General features: G+C 44.4%; 2 protein-coding genes across 3 annotated transcripts in view; one reads left to right on the top strand and one right to left on the bottom strand.

Annotated features, from left to right (window-relative positions):
- btbd10a (BTB (POZ) domain containing 10a) overlaps positions 1 to 9,966 on the top strand; it is a 16,416-nt gene extending 6,450 nt beyond the window's left edge. For both annotated transcript variants that reach the window (XM_060884456.1, XM_060884455.1), the window contains exons 3-9: positions 716 to 906; positions 1,721 to 1,967; positions 2,482 to 2,584; positions 4,816 to 4,936; positions 6,722 to 6,919; positions 7,951 to 8,061; positions 8,277 to 9,966. In XM_060884456.1, coding sequence (XP_060740439.1) covers positions 716 to 906; positions 1,721 to 1,967; positions 2,482 to 2,584; positions 4,816 to 4,936; positions 6,722 to 6,919; positions 7,951 to 8,061; positions 8,277 to 8,569 — 1,264 coding nt within the window. In that variant the 3' untranslated portion in view covers positions 8,570 to 9,966. The remainder of the gene's footprint in view (positions 1 to 715; positions 907 to 1,720; positions 1,968 to 2,481; positions 2,585 to 4,815; positions 4,937 to 6,721; positions 6,920 to 7,950; positions 8,062 to 8,276) is intronic.
- A 262-nt stretch (positions 9,967 to 10,228) lies between these two features.
- On the bottom strand, positions 10,229 to 22,385 carry bmal1a (basic helix-loop-helix ARNT like 1a). Its single transcript, XM_060884454.1, has 19 exons — positions 22,252 to 22,385; positions 17,700 to 17,753; positions 17,298 to 17,445; positions 17,166 to 17,186; positions 17,022 to 17,060; positions 16,901 to 16,933; positions 16,615 to 16,772; positions 16,458 to 16,537; positions 16,265 to 16,357; positions 16,041 to 16,158; positions 14,946 to 15,095; positions 14,470 to 14,716; positions 13,524 to 13,630; positions 13,278 to 13,428; positions 12,909 to 13,000; positions 12,638 to 12,746; positions 12,445 to 12,538; positions 11,969 to 12,062; positions 10,229 to 10,796 (listed from the first exon to the last, which is right to left on the bottom strand). Exons 3-19 carry the CDS (start codon positions 17,435 to 17,437, stop codon positions 10,639 to 10,641), a joined length of 1,884 nt encoding a protein of 627 aa, XP_060740437.1. The 5' UTR covers positions 17,438 to 17,445; positions 17,700 to 17,753; positions 22,252 to 22,385; the 3' UTR covers positions 10,229 to 10,638.
- Between the last annotated feature and the right edge of the window lie 1,760 nt (positions 22,386 to 24,145).

The following is a 24,145-nucleotide window of genomic DNA, read 5'->3' as shown; positions in this document are numbered from 1 at the left end:
TTTTTTTCCTGCAACTTCATGTACTCTGCTTACTTTTATTGGAAATGGTTGTCGAACCAGGTGACCGAACAGCTCCGTAATTCTCTCGGGCTTCCAGCCGGACACATGGCAGAACATCTCTAAGGAGTTTTTTTCCATTTATATTTTTTAGTCTGGCTGTTTTATGAGGAATGAATCCGGTCGGACGTTAACGTCTAAGGGAAGAAACACTCTGTTTCCTTTAACAGTGGTGTGCTGTTAAAGGAAAACTTTACAAACTGGAGTTACACTTACAACCCTGTGGTTGACTATTAAACATAACCACACTGTTATTTGCCAACAATTGCTTCCTTTACTGGTTCTACTGTACGTCAGGTTCATTTACCAGCTTTTGTTAGTTTTCTCCTCTTTCTTGGGGGGACAAAGTGAAGGCTACTCTGCTCTGCCTGCTATAGAGCGCCGACACCGGAGACTCCTTCCTTAAAGGTTAAATAAATAAAACATATCCTTAAAGAAAACCTCACCAGAGTTACGATTATGTGTTTGTCTTACAAATCCGTTTAATAATAAGCTGAGGGGACGTCGAGCATGCGTCGCACGAGTCGGTGTAACCTGACCAATCAGATTAAAGAATCAAACAGCAATGTGGTACGAGTCTCACGTTTGTGTGTGTGTGTGTGTGTGTGTGTGTGTGTGTGTGTGTGTGTGTGTGTGTGTGTGTGTGTGTGTCCCGTAGCACTGGCAGTCGGCTGCGAGGCTCTCAGCCGCACGGCGAGGTGGCGAGGATGAGCGTACTCGGGGCCGAGCACTGCAGGGAGAGACGTCGCTCCGGAGATCGCTCCAGGGATTCCTCTCACGAACGGGTCGAGGGCCAGCTCACGCCCTGCATCAGGAACATCACCTCACCCACACGTCAGCAGCTCAGCGGTGAGACCCGTCTTCACGCCGTGTCCGTCAATCACATAAATATTTCTGTTTTAATATTTCTGTACTCCAAAATCTCTAAAAGCGTTGCGTCTTCATTTCTACATCTGGTTTAGACGCTCAAGTTCGCTTAGTCGTTCGTTTACGATCTCTAAAATCTAGCAAAGCCGATCGTCTTACGAATCTAAACATAACGAGAATAATAAATCAGGCGAAACGTAACGACGGCATGAGACGTAACGTGCCTCAGAGGTAGGAAGGAACTTGATATTTTACTTGATATCGGAATGAAATCCCCGGCGTCACAGGAAAAGATCAATAACGCAGGAGTAAGATGATTATTTTCCTGTAACAGCGTGTCCTGTAGTGACGCATTCCTTTTGTTCCACACCGATTCGCCAGTGAATACGTTTTTAAATTATTATTAATACAATTAAAGACAGACCTGTCGTACTTCTCAGTCATTTTAATGAGTTTAATGTAGTGGACTCTTGCAGAATGCTGGGATTGGAGACTCCTTCCTTACACGTTACAACACAGAAGGAGCTGTTACTATAGAAACGCGAACACGTGCACACTAATACGAACCTGTGATTTGCAGTAACACTGCTGTCCTATAAAATGAATCAGCAGCTCCTGTCCAATCAGAAATGAGAATTCAGCAGCACTGTGGAATAACTAGTGGATCATAAAAATGTCTTCCGATATCACTAACACATTTAGTTAGTTAGTTAGTTAGTTAGTTAGTTAGTCCACCCATAGTATAAACTCCCGTGTGTTTTATATTCACACTAACACGTCTGTCCTGTCCTGTCAGATCGAGAGAGAGAAGCAGGATCTTGGTCGAGGTCGGCGAGTCCCAGGCCTCAGAAAGGCTCGAGTTCCTTCTGCGCAGATCCCCACGGTAAAGCTCACGGCTCGGACATGATTTACGTGTACGAAAACGTGAAGGACGGCTCTCGGAGCGTGAGGACGTCGGAGAGGGTGACCCTCATCGTGGATAACACACGCTTCGTGGTGGACCCTGCCGTCTTCACCGCTCAGCCCAACACCATGCTCGGCAGGTCAGCCTTCACTCTTCAGTTTGTGATTTCTCTTTTACTTTAACAGTCAGTTTCAGAAGACGGTACATTAATAAATACGCGTTAATTAGTACAGAACAAAATATTTCATAACCTTGACGTGTAAAGTGCAATTTGAGTTTATTTTAGCACACGATAACTAAACGTTCCCCAAAGTGTTTCATTGTTCGGATCATGTTGTATGTATGTAGAATTGTATTCTTTTAGCTCCTGTTCTCACACACACAGTTTAAAGTAACAGTGTAATCTGAGGTCGATCATTATGACACACAACTGTCTGTTCGTCAACTCCCAGGTTATGATTATGCAGGAAAAAATATAAATCTGTGCTTAAACAGAATGAGTTTATCTTTTGAGCCGGTTGGCAATAAGGTTGTGATGTGTGTGTGCGTGCGTGTGTGCGTGCGTGCATGTGTGCGTGCGTGTGTGCGTGCGTGTGTGCATGCGTGTGTGCATGCGTGTGTGCATGCATGTGTGCGTGGGTGTGTGCGTGCAGGATGTTCGGAGCTGGAAGGGAATACAACTTCACCCGGCCCAATGAGAAGGGCGAGTACGAGGTGGCTGAGGGCATCAGCTCCACCGTTTTCAGAGCCATCCTGGTGAGTGTGCTGCTCTTCAGAGAACCTTCTCCTATCCTTCTACACAGTTTAAATATCAGATCACACACAAGCTGCATTTAGATCATATTGATTAAGTTTTAAATGAAACTGCTGGACTTGTGACAGCAAAAAATCAGAGCTTCATCACAGAGCGTTCCAGCAAAGCAGTCGGAGTTTGTGTGTGTGTTAACATGCCACTTATATGAATCCCTAATCACTCACATGTCTCTCTCTCTCTGTCTGTCTCTCTCTCTCTCTCTGTCTGTCTCTCTCTCTGTCTGTCTCTCTCTCTCTCTGTCTGTCTGTCTATCTCTGTCTGTCTCTCTGTCTATCTCTCTTTCTCTGTCTATCTCTCTCTGTCTGTCTGTCTGTCTATCTCTCTGTCTGTCTGTCTATCTCTCTGTCTGTCTGTCTGTCTATCTGTCTGTCTGTCTGTCTATCTCTCTGTCTGTCTGTCTGTCTATCTGTCTGTCTGTCTGTCTATCTCTCTGTCTGTCTGTCTATCTGTCTGTCTGTCTATCTCTCTGTCTATCTCTCTGTCTGTCTGTCTATCTCTCTCTCTGTCTGTCTCTCTGTCTGTCTGTCTGTCTATCTCTCTGTCTGTCTGTCTATCTCTCTGTCTGTCTGTCTATCTCTCTGTCTGTCTGTCTATCTCTCTCTCTGTCTGTCTCTCTCTCTGTCTGTCTGTCTATCTCTCTCTCTGTCTGTCTCTCTCTCTGTCTGTCTGTCTCTCTCTCTGTCTGTCTGTCTATCTCTCTCTCTGTCTGTCTATCTCTCTCTCTGTCTGTCTATCTCTCTCTCTGTCTGTCTATCTCTCTCTCTGTCTGTCTGTCTATCTCTCTGTCTGTCTGTCTCTCTGTCTGTCTGTCTATCTCTCTCTGTCTGTCTGTCTGTCTCTCTCTGTCTGTCTGTCTGTCTATCTCTCTCTTTTTCTCTCTCTGTCTGTCTATCTGTCTCTCTCTCTCTTTCTCTCTCTCTGTCTGTCTCTGTCTCTCTCTCACTCTCTATCGGTCTCTCTCTCGCTCTGTCTCTCTCTTTTATCTGTCTCTCTGTCTCTCTCTTTTTATCTGTCTGTCTCTCTCTGTCTCTCTTTGTCTCTTTTTATCTGTCTCTTTCTCTGTCTGTCTGTTCCTTTTTGTTATCTGTCTGTCTCTCTCTCTGTCTGTCTGTCTCTTTTGTCTGTTTGTATGTTGCTCTCTCTCTCTCTTGCTCTCTCTGTCAGCCTTCCCTTATTTTACAGTAAATCTTACGACCCGAAGGGAGAACGGAGTAAAAAGTTGCTGCTTCTTAGATACCGTACTGTAGAGACGATATATCAGACAGACAGACATCGTTCTTCGAGTATAGAAGAGCGCGTCCTGTCTAGTGTTATTTAATTCCCTCCTGATTAAAAACCTTAACCCTCCAGCCGTGTACATCATACTGTATATCATCAGGTCACTAATCACTCTTACAGGTTACGTGCTCAGATTTGTAGGAGCTTCATTCACAGGTTTGATTAGCAAAGCGTCGACCGTACGGTCTGCGTCTACTCTGCTTCTTCGTCAAACTCTCACTACACGAACGACAGGATCGTGTCGAACGATGTCACAAACGATGACATTAATTTTTTTTTTTTTTAAATTATGGTAGTTAGAATATATAAATGAAGCTGTGCTAGATTTTTTTCCCCCAAACAATAAAATAGCTTTGTATCCATGGTAATTACGTAATTACGTAAACATCGGCACCTCTTTTATTGTTTGGGGGATTGGGGGGGGGGGGGGGGGATGGGGGATGACACGACTACCGCGCTCTGTCTTCGGTGTTTCTGTAGTTCAGTTTGTGAATGTTTTTTTTTTCCCTGCTTATTATGGGATGTCGTAGAGGTTTATACGTTATTTTTATTTTTTTTACTTGGAGCTTGGCATTTCAGAGTGGGGTTTATACTCTGCCAGTCTCGTTAGATCCTTTGGATGGCGACGTAAACACAGACTCTGAGCCGCATCAGGATCAGAGGATTAAAACACGGCCGCGTCAAACGCTTGAAGAGACACTCGCTGACTTTTAAAAAGGATCGCGAGGTTCGTCGACGTGCTTCACGCTCGGCAGGATTTAAATAAACGAGCAGGTCAGCGCCATGTAGCTAGAGAGGTATTTGTGCCGTGGGTGTGTGTGTGTTTTCATGCAGAGCTGCTGCAGTAATGGCTGCCGGTTTATTTTCCTTCTCGCTCTCTCTCTCCGCACGGCAGGATTATTACAAATCAGGGATAATCCGCTGCCCTGATGGGATCTCAATTCCCGAACTGAGGGAAGCATGTGACTACCTCTGCATCTCCTTCGACTACAGCACCATCAAGTGCAGGGATCTGAGTGAGTATTCAACAAACCTTTCTGCATTAAAAATATACATGTTACTGACTGGGCTTGTGTGTGTGTGTGTGTGTGAGAGAGAGAGAGAGAGAGAGAGGGTGTGCGTGTGCGAGAGAGTGTGTGCGTGTGCGAGAGAGTGTGTGCGTGTGTGTGAGAGAGTGTCTGCATGTGTGCATGAGAGAGTGTGTGAGAGGATGAGTGTGTGTGTGTGAGAGAATGAGAGTGAGTGTGTGTGTGTGTGTGAGAATGAGAGAGTGTGTGCGAGAGAGAGAATGAGAGGGAGTGTGTGTGTGTGTGTATGAGAGAGAGTGTGTGTGAGAGAGAGAGAATGAGAGGGAGTGTGTGTGTATGAGAGTGAGTGTGTGTGAGAGAATGACAGAGTGAGTGTGTGTGTGTGAGAGAATGAGTGTGTGTGTGTGAGATAGAGAATGAGAGAGTGTGTGTGTGTGTGAGAGAATGAGTGTGTGTGTGTGTGTGAGAGAGAATGAGAGAGAGTGTGTGAGTGTGAGAGAGAATGTGTGTGTGTGTGTGAGAGAATGTGTGTGTGTGAGAGAGAGAATGTATGTGAGTGTGAGAGAGAATGTGTGTGTGTGAGAGAGAATGAGTGTGTGTGTGAGAGAATGAGTGTGTGTGAGAGAATGAGAGAGAATGTGTGTGTGTGAGAGAGAGAGAATAAGAGTGTGTGTGAGTGTGTGTGAGAGAGTGTGTGTGTGTGTGTAAGAGAATGAGAGATTGTGTGTGTGAGAGAGAATGAGAGAGTGTGTGTGTGAGAGAGAATGAGCGTGTGTGTGTGTGTGTGAGAGCGAGAATGAGGGAGAGAGTGTGTGTGTGAGAGAGAGAGAGAGAGAATAAGAGTGTGTGTGTGAGAGAGTGTGTGTGTGTGTGTGTGTAAGAGAATGAGAGATTGTGTTTGTGAGAGAGAATGAGCGTGTGTGTGTGTGTGAGAGCGAGAATGAGGGAGAGAGTGTGTGTGTGAGAGAGTGAGTCACACACACATGGATGAATCCTGGAGAGAACAGAAATGGGTCAGTAGTCACTAGAGCGCTTGTCACACACACGTCAGTGGCTGCGGCGTCTGTCTGGTTGTCTGCGTGTGTTCTGGACAGCTTTCTTCATTCAAATGCTAATCCGAATCTCTTCATGGGAATTTTAACTGACGCACAGATGTTAAAGGAGCCGTTCGTACTCCAGGAGGCACGACGTCACGTTTTCTGTTCTGTCACTGAAACATTACACATCAACACTAACAGAAACTGCAGCTAATTCTTTTTATTATTCAGGTAAAGAAAAATCACGCAACAAATAAGTGGCTCAGATTTCAGAGGGAAAAAATGGATTTGTTTAAAAAATATATTTTAACTTTATTTATAAATCTAGAGACTTTTCTATATTTCTAATTAGTGCTTTAATATATTTTGGCGACGTCATACGCTGCTCTGAACCAATCACGTCCAATATGCAAATCATCAGACGACGACTTGACTGTAAACCTTTTAGCCACAGAGTCTGGGTTCTTATCTCGACGTTTATTCGACCTGTCTATCGTATCTGTGGAAAAAAAATCCCCTGAGGTTGTTTATTTAGCTGTATAACATCGTTAGAAATAATTAAATAATAGTGTAGAATAATATATTCCTCCGAGGTTCAGTAAAAATCCGATTCCTGAAATATTTTTAACGGCCTAAAGTCCGAGTCAGTCGGGTACTTAATTACGTCATCGTCGCCATAGTAACAGCTTCTTCACAGAGACGAGCTTTTTGTTTTTTTTTCCCCCGTCTCGCTCAGGCGCGCTGATGCACGAGCTGTCTAACGACGGGGCACGGCGGCAGTTCGAGTCGTACCTGGAGGAGATGGTGCTGCCGCTGATGGTGGCCAGCGCTCAGAGCGGAGAGAGGGAGTGTCACGTGGTGGTGCTCACCGACGACGACGTGGTGGACTGGGACGAAGAGTATCCGCCTCAGATGGGCGAGGAGTACTCTCAGAGTTAGTATCTTATTTATTTATACACACAGGCGCTTGTTTTTATTCATGTTTACATATCACTTTAACCAGGAAGACAAATCGCACACGCTTTGATATCGAAATGTTTCCTAGAGCCTCATTCAGTCTAACCACTTTTTACTGATGTGCACCATTTGAAAACAGACAAATTCCATCCGTTTCCTTGACAATTTCGAGTGACTCTGACTCACTCACTCACTCATTTTCTACCGATTATCCGAACTACCTCGGGTCACGGGGAGCCTGTGCCTATCTCAGGCGTCATCGGGCATCAAGGCAGGATACACCCTGGACGGAGTGCCAACCCATCACAGGGCACACACACACACACTCTCATTCACTCACGCAATCACACACTACGGACAATTTTCCAGAGATGCCAATCAACCTACCATGCATGTCTTTGGACCGGGGGAGGAAACCGGAGTACCCGGAGGAAACCCCCGAGGCACGGGGAGAACATGCAAACTCCACACACACAAGGCGGAGGCGGGAATCGAACCCCCAACCCTGGAGGTGTGAGGCGAACGTGCTAACCACTAAGACACCGTGTCCCGTCTCTGACTCAGAACAACAAAAATCAAGGGCTCACTTTTTACTAGCTCTAACATCCGTAGCCCTGTAAAGTGGCTCAGAAACGACGAGCTGACGAACAATTTACATTAACGCGTGCAATTGGATAAACAAGGAATCTGCCACAGAATTCCTGGTGATTCAGGTTTAGCAAACAGTAAAGATTTTATTACCCTGTAGGTCTGGGGCAGCCCCAGCACTGCCACCGTCGGGCCCCTGAACAAGGCCCTTAACCCTCCTGCTGGGATACAGGAATAAAGAATTTCAGTGTGCTTCAATGTAGATGTGACAAGCAAATGCTTCTGTTTTCTATTCTATCTATAAGTTTATCAGTTCTGCTACAGAACTATGACCGGACTCCCTTCTTGGTGACTCGTTTAGTGTTGTACACGAAAGATCTGCCTTGTCTTCACAGTGACCCTTTTGTCTTTTTCCTGCAGTTATCTACAGCACAAAACTGTATCGGTTCTTTAAATACATCGAGAATCGGGACGTCGCCAAGTCGGTTTTAAAAGAGAGAGGCCTGAAGAAGATCCGATTAGGCATCGAAGGTAAGACGAGGTCGGGTTACGAGGTAGTGGAAAGCGATTTGTCAGTTATACGCTGTTAATTTACTTATCAGCATATTAGTGAAACCGGATCCTCAACAGGAAAACTTTTTTTCTCATGGAAAGGAAGTCTGAAAATCATTCAATGTTCTACAGGATCTGTGTGTGTGTGTGTGTGTGTGTATGTTTATGTTCTCTCCACTCTCCTGTCCTCACAGGTTATCCTACCTACAAGGAGAAAGTGAAGAAGCGTCCGGGCGGCCGACCCGAGGTCATCTATAACTACGTTCAGAGGCCTTTCATCCGCATGTCCTGGGAGAAAGAGGAAGGAAAGAGCCGCCACGTGGACTTCCAGTGCGTGAAGAGCAAATCCATCAGCAACCTGGCGGCGGCGGCGGCAGACACGCCTCACGACCAGCTGGTGGCTCTGCACGCCGGGCCTCAGGTGGACGAACTGGACATCCTGCCAGACCACCAACATCACCCTGATCCGGACGCTCCGGCTCCGTGAATCGCAGAAACACAAGCGTCGCCTGGATGCACCGTCTGAGTCCACGCAACACGCAGCCAAACCCACGATGCCTTTCCGAGCCCTTCCCTGCCTTAAGAGACCTGTGTGCTGAGCGCTGCACACTTCACAGCAGTATAAACCACCCAGGCAGCGTTCAAATGGGGACGGACAAAAACAAAAGCGCGACGATGACGTAACGTAGCCTGCAAATACCCCGTTCTTCATAGGTGTATTAGAGCCCTGACACACCAAGCCTACAACACAACGTTAGACAAATCAGAAACTCAGTAGCGCCAATTAAAACTTCCTTCGTGCTTCCCGGAAACCTAATTATCTAATGCGATGTAACCTAATAACAGATGAGGTAGTTAGATCACTAGTGCTTCAATAACATTAATATAGATTTGGGGGGGGTTTAAAGTTGTCTATTAAAACCCGTGAACCCTCTAACTAGGAAGAAAACGAAGCCAAACTCGGAATTTCTCAGGACCGTCTCCTAAACGACGAGTTTAGCAAGTGGTAAAAGCTTCCAGTAAACAGAGTAGCACCGCTTCGTATACTATTGCACTGCGTGTATCTATCGAGCCTGTACTGTGGCTCTGATGTACTATTTAACATGTAGGCTCGTACATCAAGCTGGCCCGAGTAAACCGTCTGCTCAGTGAGTTTTTTTTTTTTTTTTTAAAATGACTCTTTTCTCCTTCGCTCACAGACCGCTCCGTCTTCCACCAGCCTCGGCTCACCGAAACGGCACGAAAACAGTCGGCTTGGTGTGTCACAGCTCAAGGACCCGAGAAACGATGCAAGCACACGAGCAAAAAGCCTCGAATCGTTAATCATTAGACGTCGAGCGCAGCACAATCTGTCTCCTCCAACCGTTTCAGCAGGTCTAATCTCTCACACACACACACACAGGCTTTTTTGTGGTACGAGTGTGGTCCAAGTGGTCACACACCTTCCTTCTGTTGTCCATCTGGTGAAGGGAACTAAAGAGCGGTTCTTTACCAGAGCTGGATTAGATTAGAGCTGCGCTTGCCCTTCCGCTGTATCCGAGGTCTTCGGATTGAAATTCAATAGACGAGCTGACTTTAAAAGGCGTGTCTCCAGTTTAGTGATCGATCGAAAGGGTTAAAAAAAAAATATATAAAAATATATAAAAATAAATAAATAAATAAAAAAGCCCTGAGCCACTACTGATGAGCCTCACACAGCTTCTCAGTCAAATGTGAAACCGTACACGTGATGTCACAACCTTCAACTTTTCTTATGTTCTTTTTTTTTTGTGTGTGTCTGTTTTTTTTAAAGCAGCAGGGCGACGCCACTCGGTTTCGAGTTTCAAACTCTACCTTGTTTTTTAGCTCGATGTGTATTTTAATAAAAAGTATCCTATTGCTGTGGTTTATCGTTCCGTCTGTACTTTCTTCATACGAAGCAGGTTTTCTTTCCGTGCTTCCGCTGGCATGAATTAATCGTTTCTTTGCGGATTCTGCCACCGGGTGGCAACATCGAACAAAAATATCTCTCCTCGCGGGCGAAGGCCGACGCCGAGCCTGGGAAAAGGCACGAAGGCGACGCTCGCCGAGCCAGGTGTTCAGTAGCAGAAGGAGTTCCTGTAAAGCGAGCAGGGTTACGTCGTAGATCTTCATCCACACTCAGATGAAGGGGGGAAAAAGAAAACCATGTATTTTAAAAATCTCCACTGCTGTTACAATACACTTTTTTTTTTACCATATATACTTTTGCATAAAGATAGAATTACAGTATCAGTCTGTTTATAGATGATTTAACACTTAATACTGTTCTGTAGTGTAAAAACATAAAACCACAAAGATGTACTGTATGTACAGATGTCTCTTTGTATGAGGATGAAAACATTATGTACAATGACACAGGAAGAGGGTGCGTGTGTGTGCGTGTGTGTGAAGGATCCACAGCAGCAGCGATGCAAGTTCTCTGCTACACATGAGCATTTTTCCCCATGATTCCTGCTCAGTGTCAGGGTTCGAGTCGTCGCTCTTGGTGCAGCCCGACCCCTTGAGCTCGAGATCTGTTTCTCCTGCACACGAGTCTCACAAAGGCCAGGGTAGGTCGCTGAAGTCCACCGGGCCTCCGAGGCCTGCGTCGGCCTCCAGCAGGCTCATGATGACGGCCATGGCTGCCTCGTCGTTACTGGGGCTGCTGGAGCCGGGTTCGTCCATAATGTCGATGCTCAGGTGGGAGTTATCGCCTACGGAGAAAGAGGAAAAAGATGTATAACAAAGAAAAACGGTACTAATAGTCAAAGTACATGGTAACTGACAAACCTGCACAGGTAACGAGTAACACACATACATGAAGGCGGGGCAGAGAGACAGTTCTGACCACTAGGTGATGTTTCTAGGTTGTGTTTGATTCCTTTTCAGCAGCTTTATACTTGTTAAGTACGGGTATGTGATACGGTGATCGCGTGTACATCCTGTGGTCAATCGGTGCATCGCTTGTGCATGTGACACAGAATAGATAAGTAAAAATAATAATAAGTAAAAAAATAAGTTAATAATAATAATAATAATAATAATTACTTCTCTCCTCTCAAAGTTAATTAGACGATGACGTTAAAAAAAACACCACCACTCAAAGCCTAACTTTACTGTCCTGAAGTTAAAGCTACATAACACATAAAGCTCCGACTGTTGACACTGGAGACTTCACCGTATCATATTAAGCCTGTTCATGTGGAGCGTCTGCCTTAAAAGTCTCCTACGTTTCTAAGCTGTTGCTATAGAAACAATCGTTTCTAAAACCGAGCGTGTTATTTGTGTGTTACTACACAAATAACACCTCTTTTCTATCGTAGTAATGTAGAGACGCAGCTACAACCGCGTTTTGTGTAGTAACAGTGTTTAGCTCAGGAGTTATTGACTCAGGAAACTCCAATCTGTGAATATGTGACCAACTTTACTTAAGACGCCGAGGCGCTTTTTTCCTTCTCGATAGGTGAGTAACGTTGGTTTTGTTTTGTTACACAGAACTAATATATGTCTTTGTCCTTTACATGATTATGCTTGTGTGTCATTTTTGCTTGTTTGTTTATCTACAATCGTATTGTTCTTCACTTCAGCTATGATAAAGACACATTTCTTTCCATTAGTCGCCTGGGTTACGTATGTATGTGTGGGCGGAGCTATCGATACAGGGGTGGGACCCATTCGGGTTAGGGGCGTGTTTGTTTTGGTGATTTCAAATGTCAACATTGGCTTTCAAACATCGGAGACCCCACCTTTAATACAGACCTGTTAGTACAGACCTGCTGTTAGTGAAGGGAAAAAAAAACCTGACCAATCAGATTTCAGAATTCAACAGCATCACAGTATAAATCATGGTATTGAATCAAAAGGTGATGTTTAAAGAGACACTGACTCATTATGGAGTTGTTGGAGTACGGGTAGCCGATCGAGTCCGGTCCGGGTCCGAGCCCGCTGGACGCCAAGTCCGGGGTTCCGCCGTTTTGTATCTATAAAAAAAAATGAAAAAGAGAGTCATGAACTTGTAAGTACATCAACGACCATGAAACATTTAAACACTACTAACAGCAGCAATTTTATTTAGAACACTGCGGTGTAAATAAGAGGAAGTAAAACTAAATTAGTTCCATGTATTTCTATATTTCAAAATGAGCAACAGCAAATGAGAGAGAGAGAGAAAGTCCATTTAAATAAAGGATAAGGAACATCAGGGAGATCATGAGATCTTTAGATCGTGAGATCTTCACTTGTTAAAGACCTGGCTGACGTTTTTTTAGGCTGATCTTAATGCACCAGTTCCAGAGTAAAGTGTGTCAGAGGCTTAGAGTAAAGCGACAGAGAAAAGGAAAGAAACTGATTTCCTCCTCTCACTTTCTTGCCCCCCTCCGAACAGGTGTCAGGCGGAGGAGTGCTGGTGATGTTGAGCGGGCTGGAACCACAGCTAGATGGAGACGAGCCTCGAATCCTGCAGAGGAGAAAAGGAGATGATTCAGAGAGCGAGTGAGAGAGGAGACGAGAGGAGGAAAGGTCAGGAAACCTTTGTCGGATGAAAGTCTACACTCACCTCTGGATCTCCATCACCTCTTCGGCGATCATGCGTCCGATTTTGCCCGCGCCGGCTCGCGTGCCTCCTGGGATGCCCGGGAACGTCTGGAGAACTCGCTTCCCTCCACCTGCCAAAACACAAAGACCTTCGTCTGAGCATACAGGGAAAATATCACGGTCACTGGTGCACTTTAAAGGTCAATCAGTGGTACAGGAACTAAAGAACATTTAATAGTAATAAAGTTTGCATGAGGAGGAAGTCAGATTTAAAGGGAGTCGGGGAATCGGACCGTCTCCGGATGTCAGCACGCTGTCCATGCTCTGAGGCGAGGAAGCCGACTGAGGATAACCGGCGTCCGTTCCTTCCGGCAGCACGCTCCCTCTGTCAGAGAGCAGAAGATGCGTTTACGACATATGATACACCATGTTTACAGATTGTGTTGTACATGTTCTCTCTCACTCTCTGGAAAAGACTCGACACTGAGCACATAATCTTTGGGTGGAGTTTCAGTCTCTGATATTATTCTGTACCAGGACACGGTTGTTACTTTGCGCAGTCAGTATTCACACACCTCCAGTGTGATCTATAGGGTAGGTGGTGCTGATAAAATACCGATTTGAGTGTAAGGAAGAGAGAAAAGCAGGACGGAGGATCTTACGAGACCACGGTGTTGGTGGAGACGATGTACTCCACCTCTTTGGTCCAAGGGTTCATGAAACTGAACCAGCGGCTCCGCAGAGTGATGAAGGACCCGTCTTTGATCTTAAACTTGTAACAGTTTGTGGTGATCTTTTCTCTCATCTGCAGAACTGAGAACAAAACAGAGTTCATCACTTTAAATCCTCCAGAGCCCAAAGCACTCAAACCGGTAACGTCGGAGGACGGAGGGACGGAATTAAATCACCTTGTCTGTGGCACTCGGCTAGATGTCCGATGTCGTCCTGATGGAAATACTCGTAGAAGGACGTTCCCAGAAGCTCCTGAGGTAAATACGCTAGAATGGCCGTCGCTCTAGAAGGAAACGAATGCAAACGTGGTGCTTAAAGGAGAAATATGTAAACAATCTGGCAGTCCGTTAAAATCCAACGAAACCAAAAGTCCACCGTAAATATCCTGCATGATTCGTTCACTCATTCATTCACTCATTTTGTACCGCTTATCCGAACTACCTCGGGTCACGGGGAGCCTGTGCCTATCTCAGGCGTCATCGGGCATCAAGGCAGGATACACCCTGGATGGAGTGCCAACCCATCACAGGGCACACACACACACACTCTCATTCACTCACACAATCACGTACTACAGACAATTTTCCAGAGATGCCAATCAACCTACCATGCATGTCTTTGGACCGGGGGAGGAAACCGGAGTACCCGGAGGAAACCCCCGAGGCACGGGGAGAACATGCAAACTCCACACACACACACAAGGCGGAGGCGGGAATCGAACCCCCAACCCTGGAGGTGTGAGGCGAATGTGCTAACCACTAAGCCACCCTTCCTGCATGATCATTTTTAAAATCTAAAATAACCTCCAAAATTGATTTTATGCCCTCGTTTCATTTCTACCTGAAGAGAGCGACGCAGCGGCGCTTTAAATCCGTTACATATCGTAGAGCTCTAAATAGATCAGACGATTCTTAACTGCACTGCATCCTGGGATGCCGAGTCAAGCGGCTGCACAGAGATCTTGACTCCTACTCGTTACTATGACGTCGTTGGAAAACGGTGAGCGAGAAAATGAGTTCTTACGCTTTTGGGGTTTATGAGTTACGAGTGAGATGAGATAAGGTCTTTATCATCTACCGCTCGTGAACAGCGATGGCGAAAGGGACGAGGTCTGTCTCTCACCTCTGGTCGACGAAGACGAACTTGCCGTCGATGGCGTGGCGGGAGACGTATTCTGTGGGTTTGACGCGGATGTCCCCGTTCACCGGCTGGAGGACGATGTGGGGGTGCAGACGGCCGATGGCCACGAGGCAGCTCAGGTTGCAGCCCTCGTTATCAGGCTCGTTGTCCTCGTCCAGGCCCATCTTGGTAGGAGGCCAGCTCTTCAGGTAACCCGTGCTGTGGATGGTGCAGAAGCTCTTCCGGTCTGCTGTTAGGAGGAATCACGTCTTTAATCACATTTACATCTGACGTAATGCTGTGAGAATATTAAATATGACTACATGATTTTTTTGGAAATATATTAATCAGATATTACAATGTAAAAGAGTATCTGATAAATAACTATATACCTGATTGTGCAAATGTATTTACCCAGTTTTACCCACTCTAGTTATTTCCCACAAGATTACCCCCTCAGCCTCGGACAGAAGAGCTACCTTTCTTCTTGGAGCAGGTGGAAGGGAAGTCCTTGTCCTCCATTTTCACAGACGGACGGTTGCATTTCATCCTGCAGAAGAAGGAGCGTCGAGCTCCCGAGCAGAGCCTGGAGGGACCGGGAGTAATGTCTGCCTTTACAGGCAAACCAGCTGAGAGGGAGGGAGAGGGAGGGAGAGAGGGGAAGAAGGAGAGAGAGAGGGAGATGAAGAGGGAGAGGGATGAAGAGGGAGGGAGAAGGGGAGAGAGGGAGAAAGAAGGGAAGAGGGGGAGAGAAGGGAAGGGAGATGAAGAGGGAAGGAGAAGGGGAGGGAGATGAAGAGGGAAGGAGAGAGGAGAGGGGGAGAGAGAAGGGGAGGGAGATGAAGAGAGAGAGAAGGGGAGAGAGGGAGAGAGAAAGGGAGAGAGAAGGGAAGAGGGAGAGAGAAGGGAAGAGGGACATGAAGAGGGAGGGAGAAAAGGGGGAAGGGAGAGAGAAGGGAAGAGGGAGAGAGAAGGGAAGAGGGACATGAAGAGGGAGGGAGGGAGACGAGGGAGGATGAAGAGGGAGGGAGAAGAGAAGAGGGGGAAAGAAGAAGGGGAGGGAGATGAAGAGGGAGAGACGGGAAGAGGGGGAGAGAAGGAGGGAGGGAGAGAGAGGGGGAGGAGGAGAGAGGGGGAGAGAAGGAGAGAGGAGAGGGGGAGAGAGAAGGGGAGGGAGATGAAGAGAGAGAGAAGGGGAGAGAGGGAGAGAGAAGGGAAGAGGGACATGAAGAGGGAGGGAGAAAAGGGGGAAGGGAGAGAGAAGGGAAGAGGGAGAGAGAAGGGAAGAGGGACATGAAGAGGGAGAAGAGGGAGGATGAAGAGGGAGGGAGAAGAGGGAGGGAGAAGAGGGAGGGAGAAGAGGGAGGGAGAAGAGGGGGAAGGGAGAGAGAAGGGAAGAGGGGGAAAGAAGAAGGGGAGGGAGATGAAGAGGGAGAGACGGGAAGAGGGGGAGAGAAGGAGGGAGGGGGAGAGAAAGAGAGAGAGATCAGAGCTGATAGAACTTTTAACGTCCCCCCACCAGCATTCTGACGTCATTGCGTGTGAACCGAGCTGATGAAGGTTTTAAATCATACTTTTGGCATCGATGAGTCTTTCTCTTGGCGCGGCGTCAGATGATGACAGCTGCTCCTTCACTTTAGCAATGTCTTTTGGATGCAGGTAGTCAAACAGGCTCTGACCAATCAGATCGTTCTGCACAAAAGCACACAGTGAAATATTAATTATGCAGATTTATTTAAAATATATATACACACACACACACACACACACACACACACTGTATATATAAATAAAGTACCTGGCTGTAGTTGAGAATTTTATACACAGACTCTGAGACAAACAGGATTTTGCCGCGATCACAACCGACAACAAACAGGAATCCATCGGCAGCCTGCAGAGGAGAAAACCCTTTAAAACCTGCATGTTGTAGTAATGATGATAATAATAATACTAATAATAATAAATAAATATTGCAAATATTGTAAACTGACTCTCAATATCAGGTGCTTGAGTTCGTCGTCGGATAAAAACGCCGGCTTGTAGTTTGCCTCCGTGTACGGGTTTGTAGCCCCTGAAAAAGATCCTCGAAGGTTAACGTGAATCGAGACGTCTGGTGCTTTCACGTGGACAGAAAGCGGTAGTTATTACCTCGTAAGGTCTTCATGTGTTGCACAGCCATGCGCAGGACCGTGAGTTTGTCCAGCTTGCGAGACATGGCGTTGCACGTAGGCACCAACGACGCCAGTTCGTCTATAAAACTGTTCATCTTATCTCTGCGCCTCTTTTCGATCTGACTGTGGGCTTCCCTGGAAGAGAGCGAAACGGAATAAAAAACCTCGGTGACCTTCACGGTGACCTCGGTAGAAACCTTAAACACGTGCGCGTCTTCGATTCTTTAGTCCGTGTTTGATAAACGTTCCAATGGCGTTCTTACCTGGCGTTCTTTATCCGACCCTGCTGGTCATCTCTGAAATCAGAGCAAGGTGTTCATGCACATTTACTTTAAATTAACAAGAAGTAAACCAACATTAAGCGGAGAAGGGTTTAGGACTCACCTTCCTAGTTGTTTATCCTTATCCGTGTCCATACTGTCACTGGGAATTTAACAACACAGAACAATTAACTTGATGTTAACAAGACAGTCTTAAAGCTATGTATTTTTTTTTTAATGTTGAACAAGATACGAGTTTTATACGTACTCGAAAGAAAATCCGTCTATTCTGGAAGAAACAGAGACAAAAGTATTGATATTCACATTAACATGCGTGTTGTACTGTGTGTGTGTGTGTGTGTGTGTGTGTGTGTGTGTGTGTGTGTGTGTGTGTACTCACTGGTACTCTGTGGCACTGCCCTTCCTCTTGCGTGTGTAATCCATGCCTGGTGTTCCTACAGAACTACTGATCAGCTCTGTGGATCCAGGAGACATGAAGTCGTTGATGGTGGAGGAGATGTCCATTCTTTGGTCCGCCATTAGATAATCTGTGTGTGTGAGAGTGTGAATAAACACACCTGTAAACAGCGATTAAGGGGGCCAAGCACTTTGTGGCCCCACCCCATGATGTACAAGGAAGACTATCGGCACTTGTTACCATGGAGATAAATGAACGATTTAACGAGCACAAAAGTATCTGATACTATAATAATGTACACACACACACACACACACACACACACACACACAATAAAGGAAGAAATTCACCATCATGGCAGTAAATTGAGCTGAACGCACTCACCTCACGAACCCTGACGCTGGTTTTCCAACACGGCCGGCAGCAGCGTCCTGGAACCTGAAAGAAAAACGTTAAAGTTTTAACACATTAACCAAATTTCCAGCCAGACAGCCGTCAAATCACCCGTTTCATCCACTTATCTACTGACCCACCCATCAGATTTATCCATTTATCCTTCACTCATCTATCTATCAAACACCAAGCCACCATCTATCCATTTATCCATCTATTTACCCACCCATCCAGTTACCTATCCACCCCTCCGTTACCCCGTGTATCCGCCCAACTATTTACACATCTTCATACTCTCCGTAATCCCTTTGGGGGAAACTGTATATTGATGATGTACGTTTTCCATCCTGCATTTCTCCCCTCTATCTACCCACCCATCATCCACCCGAACGTCTTTAGGAGAAAAATCCATATCCTCCCTATTGATTTTAGATTTGAGAGGGGATCAGATTCCTCGGCTCACTTCGGCGCTCGGGTCCATTTTAAATCCAATCATTTGAAAGCGTTCGGCAATATTCAGTGTCAGTAGACCTTCATGTCCTTGTCTACGTGTCAGGTTTCGTATTTTAGGCCAATTTCTATACAGCCAGAAAATCATTTGTCTCTTTTTACTGATTGTAAACGTCCCATTAGTCGGTTTCCCTTCGAGCAGCGTGGAATGTCAGTGTTCTGGTAAAAAGGATTAATAACAAATAAATTCCATAACAGCGTCACGTCTCATAACATATCGTATTTAACACCGAAGAGGTCGAACCTGTCGCTTCCGTCAGTACTCTCGCGTACGGATTACACGCCGTTGTGCTACCGTGTATTTAGATATATACGAAGTCACGTTTGTGTCTTTCTCCTAAAAACGTGTTTCTACACACGTTTTTAAACCACAGACACAAATAAACACACATTCCTTCCACTCTATATTTCTGTTTGGGTCTCGAATTCGACATCATTCGCATCCAGACGCGACAGCCGGTCGGCGAGGAGGCGGGAAAAAAAAATAGATTTTAGATTATTTTCTTGTCTGTTTTAATAACAAGATGTAAAAATGTTTACCTCCTTTTCAGTGTTGATAAAAAACTAACATCTATATTTTTAAGGTTTATTTTAAAACTCTTAATATAAAGGAGTCTCGTGTGTCGGCGTTACCTAACAGGACAGAGGAGTTTAGGCTTTCTTGGCAACATAAGCTGCGTTTTATTTTTTAATTTTTTTTAGTTTTATTAATTAATTTAAAAAAATTAAGGGGGGTATTTTTTTTATTTAATTAAAATCAGCTTCATCTTTCCGTTCTATTCAGTTTGCAATTATTTAAAAAATGTCAAAGAAAGAATTATATTAAAAAAATGTAAAATACATTTAAGATTTTTTTAAATTAAAATAGCCTCCTTTCATTTCTGTACAGTTTGCAATTATATATTAAAAGAATAAAAAAAGTCAGTGAAAGGATGATGCAAACCGCCCCCTGCTTCATGCTACGTGCCCCGACTATACGATGAGAAAGTTCTCTCTCTCTCTCATCCATCTATAATAGCAAACCTTGGAATAAACCTGGAATGAGATGTTTAACAAGCTACTACGGGTGCAAATACTTTTGGCAACGGGTGTTGTTGCTCCCTCTACAGACACGGCCTTAGGAACATTGTGTCCCTCAAACCAGTAATACATCCTGCACATGTGCTCTCTCTCTGTCTCTCTCACACACAGACGCACACACTCTCTCTCTCTCTCACACACATTCTCTCTCTCTGTTTCTCACACACTCTCTCTCTCTCTCACACACATTCTCTCTCTCTGTTTCTCACACACTCTCTCTCTCTCACACACACACATTCTCTCTCTCTCTTTCTCACACACACTCTCTCACACACACACACTCTCTCTTGCTCTCACACACTCTCTCTCTCTCTCTCACACACACTCTCTCGCTCCCTCTCTCTCTCTCTTTCTCACACACTCTCTCTCTCTCTCTCACACACATTCTCTCTCTGTTTCTCACACACTCTCTCTCTCTCTCTCACACACACACACACACACACACACACATTCTCTCTCTCTCTTTCTCACACACACTCTCTCACACACACTCTCTCTTGCTCTCACACACTCTCTCTCTCTCTCACACACACTCTCTCGCTCCCTCTCTCTCTTTCTCACACACACTCTCTCTCTCTCTCTTTCTCACACACACACACTCTCTCTCGCTTTCACACACTCTCTATCTCTCTCTCTGTCTCTCTCTCTCTCACACTATTTTCGGGAACTGTGACGTCACTCTCCACCCCGTGCCGTCCAAATCTCTCCAAACCGGTGGCATTCGTTTGTGCTGGATTTATGCCCGTTTGTGCCATTAAAACTAACCTGGTATATCCGAGCCCTTCTTAAATATAATGGGAAACATACTTGTTTGGGACGGTTACGTAACTCTCCACCCACTATCGTCTAAATCGCTCCAAAAAGGTGCCAATAAACATTGAATCTTATTCCCTTCCTTAGAAATAACAAATACAATACGGGACAGTGACGTCACTCTCCACCCCACTTCGTCCAATTCGGACAAAACCGGTGGCGTTCGTTTGTGCTCGATTTGTGCCTCTAAAATAAACATTGTATCTAATTTGCTTCTGATTTGTATCTGATTGGCACAAATCGAGCACAAACAAACTAAACCGGTTTTAAGCGATTTGGGCGATGTGGGCGATGTGGGGTGGAAAGTGATGTCACACGGTCAAAAAAAAATGTTTAATATTTCAAACACCAAACCAGCACAAACATTCGTTTTTGCGGCACAAATCAGCACAAACGTAGCACAAACGAATGGCATAGTTTTGGTGATTATTTCTTTTATGGGGTGCCAACTTCACAGATGTAGAAAAAGCAGCTGGTACAAACATTAACATCCATCAAAAAATATTACATAGCCAGTATACTGTGTAATGCGCATCACTGTGAAGCCTGGGCACACTGCGCTTTACGGACAGACGCCCAGGCACACTGGGCTTTACGGACAGACGCCTGGGCACACTGGGCTTTACGGACAGACGCCTGGGCACACTGGGCTTTACGGACAGACGCCCGGGCACACTGCGCTTTACAGACAGACGCCCGGGCACACTGCGCTTTACGGACAGACGCCCGGGCACACTGCGCTTTACAGACAGACGCCCGGGCACACTGCGCTTTACAGACAGACGCCCGGGCACACTGGGCTTTACGGACAGACACCTGGGCACACTGGGCTTTACGGACAGACGCCCGGGCACACTGCGCTTTACGGACAGACGCCCGGGCACACTGCGCTTTACAGACAGACGCCCGGGCACACTGCGCTTTACGGACAGACGCCCGGGCACACTGGGCTTTACGGACAGACGCCTGGGCACACTGGGCTTTACGGACAGACGCCCGGGCACACTGGGCTTTACGGACAGACGCCCGGGCACACTGGGCTTTACGGACAGACGCCTGGGCACACTGGGCTTTACGGACAGACGCCCGGGCACACTGGGCTTTACGGACAGACGCCCGGGCACACTGGGCTTTACGGACAGACGCCTGGGCACACTGGGCTTTACGGACAGACGCCCGGGCACACTGGGCTTTAGGACGGACGCCCCGGTACACTGGGCTTTAGGACGGACGCCCGGGTACACTGGGCTTTATGGACAGACGCCCGGGTACACTGGGCTTTACGGACAGACGCCCCGGTACACTGGGCTTTACGGACAGACGCCCGGGTACACTGGGCTTTACGGACAGACGCCCCGGTACACTGGGCTTTACGGACAGACGCCCGGGTACACTGGGCTTTACGGACAGACGCCCAATTTTAAATTTAAAACGATCCAAAACGTCACGTCTGTTGTATGCCAGCACCATTAAATAAAACGTAAACCTTTACCGACTAGACAACAACACAATGAATTATTCTGTCTTACTTATTATTCATATATATTTAAGTTTAAAGCCCACAGCAGTGAGGGTGAGATGGTAAGGAGGTGGAGAAGGTGGAGAAGGTGGAGAAGGTCCACCAGCTTCATCTTGCCTTTGTATAAGAATAAAACGTTCCCTCTGGCATGAAAAGTCCCAAGACAATAATATAGAAAAATAAAGCAGACACACAGTAAGGAAGCGGCTATGTGTGTGTGTGTGTGTGTGAATGTGTGTGTATGTATGTGTGGGTGGGTGTATATGTGAGTGTGAGTGTGTGTGAATGTGTGTGTATGTACGTGTGGGTGTATGTGTGTGTGTGTATGTATATGTGTGTATGTATATGTGTGTATGTGTATGTTTGTGTGTGTTTATATATGTGTGTGTGTGTGTGTGTGTGTGTGTGTGTGTGTGTGTGCGCGCGCGTGCACTAGGTTTGCCTACTTAGGTAACGTTTGCCAGTTAAATGTCACTAACACCCCTCCTCCTCCTCCTCCTCCTCCTCCTCATCCTGCTGAAAATCAACATCTGTGTCATTCTGAGGGAAAACAAACACTATGACACAAACACTGTCCCTTACACACACTTAATAACCGTATTATAAACACAGGATACTCACCCGAGGCGTTAAACAGCATCACATTATGGTCGCTAACACTGCTAATGCTAACTTCGCTCTGCTAGCTGGCGCGCGCTGTGTAGCTCAAAGGAACTGTGACATAAACACACACACAATCTCTGACCTACTTTTCTTCTTCCGTCGGGCCACTAACCTACATTTCTCATCCAATCACGTCTCCCAAACCTCTTGCGCTCCTTCGTGCGCCAATCAGCACTCTGCTTTCGAAGCTAGAGCGCATGATTGACACTCGAAAGGACCAATCAGGACAAAAGGGCTGGTCGTGACGGTTACAAGACATGGCTGATAATTCCAACAGTCAGTAGCAGTAAAAATAAATAAATAAATAAATAAATAAATAAACAAACAACATAAGGGGCTGTTTTTGGTGTGACACAATGACGTCCTGTAAGGGAAATGAGTCTGGAGCAAACATACACAGGAAAAGGAAATGAGCCATGAATTATATACGACATTATACACATACTTATATATTATTATATATTATTAAATATTACACACCTTCTTCCTCAAAATTATTACTAAAACATACACTACTGAAAGCTAAACTAATATTTATTATATAATAATTTAATAAATATTGAATATAATATGATTAAATATTATTATATATTATATTTATTATATATATATATACACATATATATATATATGTGTATATATACATATATATATATGTGTGTGTGTATATATATTTATATTATATATTATATATTATATAAATATATTTATTATATATATTATTTATTTATTTATTATTTATAGGTATTTATAGGTATTTATTTACCTGTGTGTTGTTAAACCTCATAAATAATATATATATATAAATACACACGCATATATATATATATATATATATATATATATATATATATATATATATATATATATATATATATGCGTGTGTGTGTGTATTTATATATATATTATTTATGAGGTTTCACAACACACAGGTGTGGACATTAAAAGATAAGATAAGAAAGATAAGTTATACCTTTATTCATCCCACAATGGGGAAATTTCCGTGTTACAGCAGCAAAGAGAAAGAAATATATATCAAATATATAAAAGACATAAAATAATATACAGTATAAACACAACACAATGTATAAATACAAAGAAGAAAATAAAGAAACTACAAGTAAGTAGTTACACTAACAGACATATTGCATACAGGTAATATTGCACTTTTTTTTTATTTCTTTTATTGCACGTGTTGTTTAAAATACTTTGTTAATGTTTATTATTGCAGTTAAGCAGTAATAGCTGTGTAATTATGGTGACTGGTTCACTGGGAGCAGCTTTGGTTGTAAAGTCTAATAGCAGCAGGGAGAAAAGAGCGAAAGAGCATGAATTATATACAACATTATACACATACTTATTATTATATATTATTAAATACTACACACCTTCTTCCTCAAAATTATTACTAAAACATACACTACTGAAAGCTAAACTAATATTTATTATATAATAATAATAAATATTTAATATATTATTAAATATTATTATATTTATTATATATATATATATATATATATATATATATATATATATATATATATATATATATATATATATATATATATACACACACACACACACATACACATATACATATATATATATATATATATATATATATATATATATATATATATATATATATATATATATATATATATATATATATATAATTTATTTATTTATAGGTATTTATAGGTATTTATTTACCTGTGTGTTGCGAAACCTCATAAATAATATATATATATATACGTATATATATTTATATTATTTATGAGGTTTCGCAACACACAGGTGTGGACATTATAAGATAAGATATATATCTTATCTTATACCCTTCTTTTAACTC

The sequence above is a fragment of the Tachysurus vachellii genome, chromosome 13 (assembly GCF_030014155.1).
Source record: "Tachysurus vachellii isolate PV-2020 chromosome 13, HZAU_Pvac_v1, whole genome shotgun sequence".
NCBI lineage: Eukaryota > Metazoa > Chordata > Actinopteri > Siluriformes > Bagridae > Tachysurus > Tachysurus vachellii.
The sequence above is the reverse complement of the archived record's forward strand: the minus strand, read 5'-3'. Positions and strand labels throughout refer to the sequence as shown.

What these genes read in the sequence shown, in the direction of transcription:
- bmal1a (XM_060884454.1), bottom strand. Translation starts at nt 17,437, where the DNA reads ATGGCGGACCAAAGAATGGACATCTCCTCCACCATCAACGACTTCATG. An exon ending in AAGACTCATCGATGCCAAAA is followed by an intron (nt 15,096 to 16,040) that starts GTATGATTTAAA and finishes CCTCCCTCTCAG; the next exon opens with CTGGTTTGCCTGTAAAGGCA. An exon ending in TCCACCAACACCGTGGTCTC is followed by an intron (nt 13,001 to 13,277) that starts GTAAGATCCTCC and finishes GCTCTCTGACAG; the next exon opens with AGGGAGCGTGCTGCCGGAAG.